General features: G+C 33.5%; 1 protein-coding gene across 1 annotated transcript; it reads left to right on the top strand.

The window, feature by feature from the left end:
• Positions 1-8,561: 8,561 nt before the first annotated feature.
• LOC145045004 (senescence-associated family protein, putative (DUF581)) lies at positions 8,562-9,546 on the top strand. The gene is made up of 2 exons (XM_078993354.1): positions 8,562-9,165; positions 9,276-9,546. The coding sequence occupies exons 1-2, from the start codon at positions 8,654-8,656 to the stop codon at positions 9,433-9,435; spliced, it is 672 nt and encodes a 223-aa protein (XP_078849480.1). The 5' UTR covers positions 8,562-8,653; the 3' UTR covers positions 9,436-9,546.
• Positions 9,547-9,811: the final 265 nt, after the last annotated feature.

Here is a 9,811-nt window from a genome sequence, read left to right as displayed (position 1 = left end):
AGATTGGAACTTGAAGACTTACAAAGGTATAGAATATACTTAGAAGGGTGAAATGCTTCTGGTTCTAGCTTTTTGACATCAGCAATAACTCTTTTCTTCCTTACCAAGGATAAAAAAAATGCACCAACTTTCAAAATGGAAGGCAAATGGATTAAGGTTCTTGCTCTGGATCACTGGGGAATGGAAACTGATGAAATGTAACATCCATTATAAGATATTAATATTTTGTCATTTAATTTGTTAAGCTTTGGAGTTTTGGGATTTTGAAATGGTTGCGGTACGATGGTGAGATCGTATGTCGCACGAACATGTCATCTAAGTTACGGTGCGGTTTGGTGTACACTGTGACATGATGATGGACAGGTTCAAAATCCTATCTCTTAGTCCTTAGGAGCTATTTAAGTAATGTGTAGTGTAGGGTTTTCTCATCCTACTGCCTCCATCCCCTAAGAATAAAACCCTAGCCCTCTTTACCTCTAGTTCTTGCAAGCTTGGTGATTTTGACATTGGTTCTTCCATTTGGTGAAGCTTTGTGCTTGAAGGAAGTGGTTATTGTGTCATTGAGGTCTTGTTCCAGTGAAGATCCAACATTTTTACCTTTATTTTGGATTCTTGAAGGTATAAAGCTTCTACCTTTGTGATTATTTCATTTAGATCTAGCTTGTAGAACAATTTGATCCCCTTTTTCCATTTTAAAGAGGTTCTTAGAGTTTGAGCTCTAGAACCTTTTAGTTGGTTTTAACTCCTAGACTTGTGTTTTTTAGGAAAGATGGTTTAGAATACACTCATGTTGTGCCATGCATGTCGTTTGGTCCTAGAAGCAGTTGGGGTTTGAGATATTGGCTTAGTAAGTAGAGGAAATGGATAAAGTTGGAAACTTTATCCATGTAGAGCTTGAATTGATCCATATTTTAGCTATAGAGATTTGGAATTAAGGTTTAAGAGCTTAATGAAATAAGTTATGATGGAAACTAACTGCAACATGGTGGGGTGTAAGCATTGGCATGGGTAATAGGATCCAACCATGACTGTTTTGTCTTTTAGTGATCATGATGCGACCATAAAGTTGGTCACGACGTGATAGTCAGTGGTCGTTGACCATCAACTTTTAGTTAAACTTGAGGGTTTTAGGTTGTATATTGAGGTGTGACCTCTATGTGTTATAGGTGGTTCATGTATATGATTTTACTTTACTTTGAGTATTGTCTTTTTAACTTTCTGATCATGTAAGTTTTCTCAAAATATTATGTAGGACATTAGGTGTCCATATATGGTTAATATATGCATAGCTAGTTGTTGTATGCTTACATGATTGGTGAGTTGAACCCGTATGATTGGGTTGCACACGTAGGGCTATGTCCACATAGTTGGGTTGGAATCGTTGGGTTAGGCCCATATAACTAAAACATGCTTGTAGGGCTAGGCCCATTAATCATATGGTATGAGGTATTTTAGGAAACTAACTAAGCTTTATTCTTATGGTTTTAAGTTTAAATGTTTTAGGTGTTTCTAGATGCAAAAGGAAGGGGTAGCATGATTACATCGCGTCCATCTGAGCTTTTCATATTTTAGGAATTCCATGTTTATTACTCTAATATTGGTTTTTGGAAATTCAAACTCATACTTTTGTTATCCTTTGATCATTGAATGAAAATGGAATGGTTTTAATATTATTAAAATAGAATAAATTTTTTTCTATGTTTTGGGGATGTTACATGAAAGATAAACCCTAGGAGTTAGTGACTTTATATGGGGTTCAAGGTCCAAGATTAGGTTTTAAGATGATTAAGGCCACGCGTCATGACCAATAATACATGGTCATGTCGCGACTTAATGGCATAGCACGTGTCGTGATCACCAAGTTGACGCTTTGCGATCCTCCAAAAAACCTTAAAACCCCAACTTTAAGAGCAATCAACTTGAAATTTTACATTCTAAAAAACAAGTGTTACATGCACCCTTTGTCATTTTTAACTTTTTTCATATTTGTAGCAACAACATACTCATTATCAATTCCACAACCAAATCGACCAAAAATATTTGGATTAAATGGACCTTCTTTGATTAGCCTCCATAAATCATCATGAAGACTGATTAAATAAGCCTCTATTTAATTATCCCATTGATCGTAATGATCAAAAAGTAACATCAAGAATTTTTTATAAGAACTAAGAATATTAGCATGGTTAATCATTATAGAAGTGTTAAAATTTAGAATTGAATTAATAAAACATGATCTATAAACTTCAAAAAGCTTGAAAGAACTACATTTCAAAAGCATAAATCAGATCTGAGAACAAATTCAAACCTGCAATGAAACATGAATAAAATTCTTCAAAGAGATGAAAAAAATCTTGCTTCGATACCACTTGATGAGTGTTAGATTTAAGAATAGTTATATAATCAATGATAAAGTATGAACACAAAGATGTAAATATTATGTTGTGCTATTTTATTAGATGTAGGAAAAAATTACAATAAATAGTTTTAATAACAAAGAACTTATGAGCATGAAAGCTCGATAATCTTCCTAATGACAATCACAATATATAGGCACAAGTGGTGAAGACACATCTAATCATAAACTAACACATGGACATTGATACTTAAGCACAAAAAACTAGCTTATATTAATATACACTATAATCTCTTTGGACAATGTGATAAAGATATATGTCAAAGGGAATTAATAAGTTCTACTGACTACTTCAGTTTTGACAACATTTCGGACATGCTCAATCACTTCGGATGTCCAAACTTCGGCTACCTTTAACTTTAGACACTTCACAACAAAAACCATACCCCAACAATATATTGTAATTTTACGTGTATTTAATAGTGGGTTTTAACTATTGTTAGTGAAAAGAGCCATTGATTTAAGAAAATAAAAATAGAATTTTGTATGTGTCATATTTTTAAATCTTTTCATTTTGTTCACTTTTGGGTAAAAATTTTTTTTGTACAAATACAGGCAACGAACTTATTAAAAGTGTTCATATATGACCATTATGACCGACTGTACCACGTTATAGCTTACATGGCGTATACGTGGCACATATAATTACTCATGAGGGTAATGGACTATTGATTTTATTCATATCTATGCAATTTCCCTTTTTTTGTAACATTCGACCTTCCAAGTTGTTAACGTTATTCACATTATACTACCGTTTCAGAAATTTTAATCGGTAGTTGGAGTCGACTAAAATCCACACCAAAAACCTTTTGTGAAGTTGGGAGCTTCTCACATATGTCAAATGCTTGTATATTTATGTAACAGCCCGAAATCCAGGTACCCTTTTATTTATCCCTTCATCTTTAATCTTGTTGTCATTTTAGGGTTTTTATGTTAGGCGAGTACGCTGCGCGTACTCGCGCGCTTCATTATTACGCATTCCCCCTCGGGTACGCTGGGCGTACCCAAGGTTACGCTGGGTGTAAATGGTCCAAACCCAAAAACCCTAATTTTTGAAGTTGGCTATAAAAGGAATGTGTTGGCTTGGTTCCTTAGCCACCATCCCTCAGAAAGAAACCCTAAGAAAGTGTTCCTTCGTTCCTAGCCCATTTGTGAGTGTTCTAAGCTTGGTGGTGTCATTTCAAGGTAGCAAAGGAGAAGAGGAGTCCATTGTGGAGGCTAGAAGTTGGTGTTCAAGTGTAGATCCGAGTTTAGCAAAGGTTGGAGCTTCATTCTAAGGTAAAAAGTTTGGATCTTGACTTGTAGTTACTGTGGTATGCTTTATGGACCATTTTCTAGGGTTTTGGTCCCAAAGGTGGAGACTTTATGAGCAAGTAGTCTCCATTAGCTTAGATCCACCATATTTCTGGTCCATTTGAGTTGTAGATTCATAAAAATGTAATCTTGGACGTGAATGATTAGCCATGCATGAGATCTAGATCCTTGAGTTGAAATGGAAAGGTGTTATGGAGTGTAAGAGCCTTTACAGCCATGCCAAGGCTTAAAGGTTTCGACTTTATGCGTAAGGATGCTTAAATAAAGTCGGATCTAGAAGTTAAAGTAGTGGCTTAACCGATTAAGACCAGAAATGAAGAATGTTTAGATCTGACTATTACGCTGGGCGTAACTCCCAGTACGCGCAGCGTACCGACTTTTGAGTTGGCGATGTACGCCCCGCGTACATCAGGCTGTACGCCCTACGTACTGAAATGTTGACTTTTGTTGACTTTTAGGGTTTTGGTCAACATGTGGACTTTGAGTCAAGGAAGGGTAAAATTGTCTTTTGCCCTCTAAGGAATGATGATAAGGGGTAAAGTCTAGTTGTGGAAGTCTATATTAATTAAAATGATATTCGTTATGATTAGGCGAGGTTGAGTCTTCATTTGGGATTCAGAGATAGTGAGCACGTGAGATTCTAGACTTTCCACAAGGTGAGTTTTCTCACTATACTGTACCCGGAAGGGTTTTATTGTGTGACCGGAAGGTCGGATATGTTATGAGTTGTATGCATTATATATGATAAGTTAATCGTTTGGATGTGCTATGTATGCTATGCTTGATATGGGTCAGAAGGCATTATGTTATGGGCCGGAAGGCATATATGTTATAGGCCGGAAGGCGTTGTGATGTGGACCGTAAGGTTGACGCAGGTAGGACCGGAAGGTTTACCGAGTTGGGACGGAAGTCCCCTGAGACACATGGACCGGAAGGTTCGGGTCTGGAAAGGCGTATGTGTGTAAGTAGTATTTTGGGGAACTCACTAAGCATTTATGCTTACAGTTGTTGTGTTATGTGTTTCAGGTACTAGCGAGGACCGTGGGAAGGCGCTGGCGTGATTTGTACACCCTGACGAAGGAACTGTTTTATGATCATGGGATGTATTTTGTTACAATGACATTTGTTACACATGTGATTTCAGAATATTAAATGATGGTTTTCGATGTTTGCAAAAATGAAAAATTGTTTTGAAAATTCACGTTGTTACAATTTATTTCCTTTTGTTCAAACAAGTTATATTAGTAAAGTGATTATAGTTCATTTTTAATCTTCATCGAGTTGAGAGCTACTTACAAATCAAATGTTTGTATATTTATTTTCTTTTGTGCATCCGAATTATACTAGTAAAGTGATTAGAGTTCATTTTTAATCTTCTTATCGAATACACCAGGTTTAAATTTTTAACTTGTCGACATCACCAGGTTTAAATTTTAACATGGTCGAAGTACACTAAGGTATTTCCCTTAAATACACCTTAAGGTCGTAAGTACACTAAGGTATTTCCTTCGAAACCATGAACTCAATAAGCCCTATGCTTACCCGGTTAGAACTTTAAAGGTGCACTAGCATATTTTGGAAAATTGATTTATATGATACAATGTGCTAGCTAGTTGATTGTATTTTCTTACTTGATATATATTAAGAGTTTTTGCATTGGTATTAGTACAATAGGTGTAATAATTAGTGACAATTTACCAAAGAATTTCATAATTAGTTTCAGGTAACAAGAGTGGAGCAAATGTTCCCGACTTCAACTACCGATTTAAATTTGTGAAACAATGGTATTATGTGAATAACTTTAACAAGTTGGATGGTCGAATGTGAACAAAAAAAAGGAAATTGCCTAGATGTAAACAAAGCGAACAAGTCATTACCTTCCTGGGTAATTATCTTTGCCACATATACGACATACAAGTTGTAACTTGCTATAACCGATCATAATTGTCATATCTTAACACTTCCAATAAGTTTGTTGCCTACATGTACACAAAATAAGTTACCTAACTGTGAGCACTACAGTACATTACCCTCCTGGGTAATTATCATTGTCACATATATGACACGTAAGCTGTAACTTGCTACAACCAATCATAATGGTTATATGTGAACACTTGCAATAAATTTGTTATCTACATGTATACAAAAAAAAGTTACATAAATGTAAACATTTCCAGAAAATGTATTAACCTAACAAGTCAATTTCTCTCTCTCTCTCTCTCTCTCTCTATATATATATATATATATATATATATATATATATATATATATATATATATATATATATATATATATATATATATATATATATATATATATATATAACTCTCTAATTGATTTAGTTTGGCTTTGGATAATTTTTTTTAGTGAAAATTTATCCATCTGTCCTCATAACTAGACCGCTTTGTCTTTTCTTTACCATAGTAGTAACCATCGCCATAAAATTTGTAATCATCACATCGACATCTTCTAATCCATTTCGTACTTCATCTCGTCTTAAGTTAGGCATTGTTTATTTTTTTGAATCAAAAATTCATGAAGTCTGCAGACCACCTCTGCAACCCTCTGCAGCAGAATAGATAGACCAAACGACTACAAACTGTAATAAGAAACGTGTTTGTTTTTTAATATATGCGTGTTGCTGCAGATATTAAAAAAAAAAACTAATTTTATATAACGAATATATGTTTTTTAATACCGAAAATTTAATAATGTATAACATTTCAACAAAAATTTATGATATTTCAACAAAAAAATAATAATATTTCAAAAAACAGTTATCATTATTCAATATATAAAAAAAAAAATCATTTAGTAAGAATAAACAAAAAAAAAACAAAAAAACAAAAAAAAAAAAACAAAATGTGAAACAATAATTCAATAAGATTTCAACCATGTATAATTAAGATTCATCAAGATTTGAGATTGGAAGAGACAATACAAGTCATGTCCAAACAAAACACAAACATATGTTTTTTATTCTGAAAACTTCTAGTAAAAAACAACTGCGAGATGAAAAATATTGCACGTATTCTATGCCACGCACATTAAGAGGTCTGAAGATGTTTTTTACAAAAAAAAAAAAAAAAAAAAAAAAAACAAACAAACAAAATGTACCTTAGTTTCCATATTTTTTTCGTATTGCAGTTATTTGGGTACTGCTTCAAAATTTTTGGTACTCTATTATTTAGTTGAATATTTAGTATCGTAATTGCTTAGCTACTATATTTATATGTGGTTAAATTTGTGAAGTTGTTTTTGTTAAATCGATGAAATTGTATTAGATATTATGTTCAGATAGTTAATGGTGATGTATTGTAGTTTACATCTATATATTTTTCGTATTGCGGTTATTTGGGTACTCCTTCAAAAATTTTGGTACTGCCATTATTTAGTTGAATATTTAGTATCATAATTGCTTAGCTACTATATTTATATGTGGTTAAATTTGTGAAGTTGTTTTTGTTAAATCGATGAAATTGTATTAGATATTATGTTCAGATAGTTAATGGTGATGTATTGTAGTTATTATGGATATAAATGAACTGAACGAATATGAACACAAGTTTATTTGTATCCATTTAAAAGACAAATGAAAGAACACGAACAATTAAACGAACAAAAGTTTATGTTTGTGTTCGTTCGTTAATAAATTCAGTTTGTTTTTATTTGTTTGTCTATTTATTTAATTGATAAACAAGCATAAACTAACATTAAAGAACATAAATAAATGAATACAAATGAACATAAAAATATATAGATGTAAACTTAAACGTACAAACACATACAAACATGCGTGTATGTGTAAAGAACATAAATAAATGAATACAAATGAACTTAAATGATCATAAAAATCTATAGATGTAATCTTAAACGTACAACAACATACAAACATGTATATATATATATATATATATATATATATATATATATATATATATATATATATATATATATATATATACACACACACACGAAGAACATAAACAAAAATAAACGAATGTTTATAAACATAACGAAGGAACAAAAACATTTTTCATATCCATTCGTTTAAGTAAACGATATATTTTATTCATATTTGTTTGTTTATTAAATAAACGGTTATAAACAAACTTCTTATGTAATGGTTAATGAACAATTTGTTGAATCTTTAGTTCGTTTACAACCTAGAAGTTATGAACGAATCCCTTCGGATCTTTATAGATAAATAAACTTTTTGTTAAATTGATGAAATTATTTTTGTTAAATTTGCGAAGTTGTTTCAGTAAATTCGGTGAATTTGAGAAGTTGTTTTAATTAAACCGGTGCAATTGTTTCATTTATAATTGTTAAAATTGTCATTTTGACTGAAACAGTAAACTTCAATAAACCACAAAAACAACTTCTATAGTTTTGTCTTTTTGTAATGTATAGAAACGTACCACTATTCTTGTCTTTGAAAGCACAAACCTCTTTTGGTTGGGGAATATGTGTTGAAAACACAAAGTTGTTTTGTTTGTGGCAAGGAAACCCGATTCCATTGTTGTATTGTAATCACATATATCTATTACCATTTATAATTATGATTTCGGATAAAAACTCTTGTATGATCTTTACAAAAGACAATCTTGTGTTGCACATTTTTATATAATACTTTTTAGTCATTAAAGTAAGAAACCGTGGAATCAAACAAAAAGAAATAAAGCATCATCAATGTTTAAAGATATAAATAATTTGAATGCAGAAACCATGGGTAATGGGCCCCATCCATCAATCATACCCTCCACTTTAAATTATTAATTTCCTATTCTTCCTTTCTCTATAAAACTTTCGCATAATTCATCCCCCATTTCCAACTCTCTCTCTCTCTCTCTCTCTCTCTCTCTCTCTCTCTCTCTCATAATAATTCACACACACACAGTCCTGTGATTCCAGTGTACGATCATGTCAGGCAGGAAAACAAGGCCGCTGATCGGGAAGTTGTTAACCGCCGGCAACCGCTCCGGCGTTATGGAAGCCGGCAGCAGCCCAAGAACTCCCTTGGACTTCAAAATTCTGTCACCCAGAGGAATCGTGACTTGTGATATGAGTGGGGTTGGACTTGGCATAGTCGCCGCCCTCGAGAAATCCGGTGACGATATCCAGTCGACTTCCCGGTGCATCTCGATTCCGGTAACTCAAACTCCAAAGTTCGACGTTGATGACGAAAGCTTGGAAGAAGAGTACACCATAGTAACTCGCCACATGCCAAACAATTCATATACAAAAGTCTACGATGGTGGATTCGTATACGAAGGATACGTTAGAAGAAACAACGGGATGAAAGGAGAAGGTTGCTCCCTCTTCGACATATCTCCGGCGAGAGTTGATGTAAAAGGACACCCTGAGCCTGACTTTCTGAGTTTTTGTCATCTGTGCAAGAAAAAACTCCATGGGAAAGACATTTATATGTACAGGTAAAAGAAAAAGATATCTAAATCTTTGTTTTTGGTTAATCTTTTGTTGTGACTTGTGAAGTTTTGAATAGTTAAACTGATATGAGATGATGAATGATTGTCTGTAACAGGGGAGAGAAAGCGTTTTGTAGTATCGAGTGTAGATGCAGGGAGATTGGTATGGAAGAAATGAGAGAGAAACGTTGTGGAACTGAAGCGGTTTCAAGCTCTCCTTGCGGCGGTGATCATGTTCATGGCCGGATATTTTCCACCGGAATCTTCGCCATTTAACAAAACTCTTTTCTTCTTCCACAATTTTGTCAGATTGTAATTGGTAATTAAAACCACCGGAAAGCTCTCAATTTGAGCATTTCATTTGCAAAAAATACGAACTTTATAAAATTCCATCATACACAAGAACGAAGAGCTACATATAATATCATACACCCATCATGAAAGAATTTAAGAATTTAAACATAAGGCAACGAACTTCAAAGCAACCTAAGGTTTGTTTGTTACTCGTAGTACAAACTACAAAGGCGGTTGTGCAGCGGCAACACCAGTAACCACCGTCATACACCGCCTGTTGACTCCGAAATGAAACAAAAGCAAATTCGGCTGGATCGCTCCATCTTCTGATTGGACTTAACTCTTGCATTATTTGAGA

Source organism: Lactuca saligna, chromosome 5 (genome assembly GCF_052625555.1).
Source record: "Lactuca saligna cultivar CGN05327 chromosome 5, ASM5262555v1, whole genome shotgun sequence".
Taxonomy (NCBI): Eukaryota; Viridiplantae; Streptophyta; class Magnoliopsida; order Asterales; family Asteraceae; genus Lactuca; species Lactuca saligna.
The sequence above is the reverse complement of the archived record's forward strand: the minus strand, read 5'-3'. Positions and strand labels throughout refer to the sequence as shown.

What these genes read in the sequence shown, in the direction of transcription:
- LOC145045004 (XM_078993354.1), top strand. Translation starts at nt 8,654, where the DNA reads ATGTCAGGCAGGAAAACAAGGCCGCTGATCGGGAAGTTGTTAACCGCC. An exon ending in AAAGACATTTATATGTACAG is followed by an intron (nt 9,166 to 9,275) that starts GTAAAAGAAAAA and finishes TGTCTGTAACAG; the next exon opens with GGGAGAGAAAGCGTTTTGTA.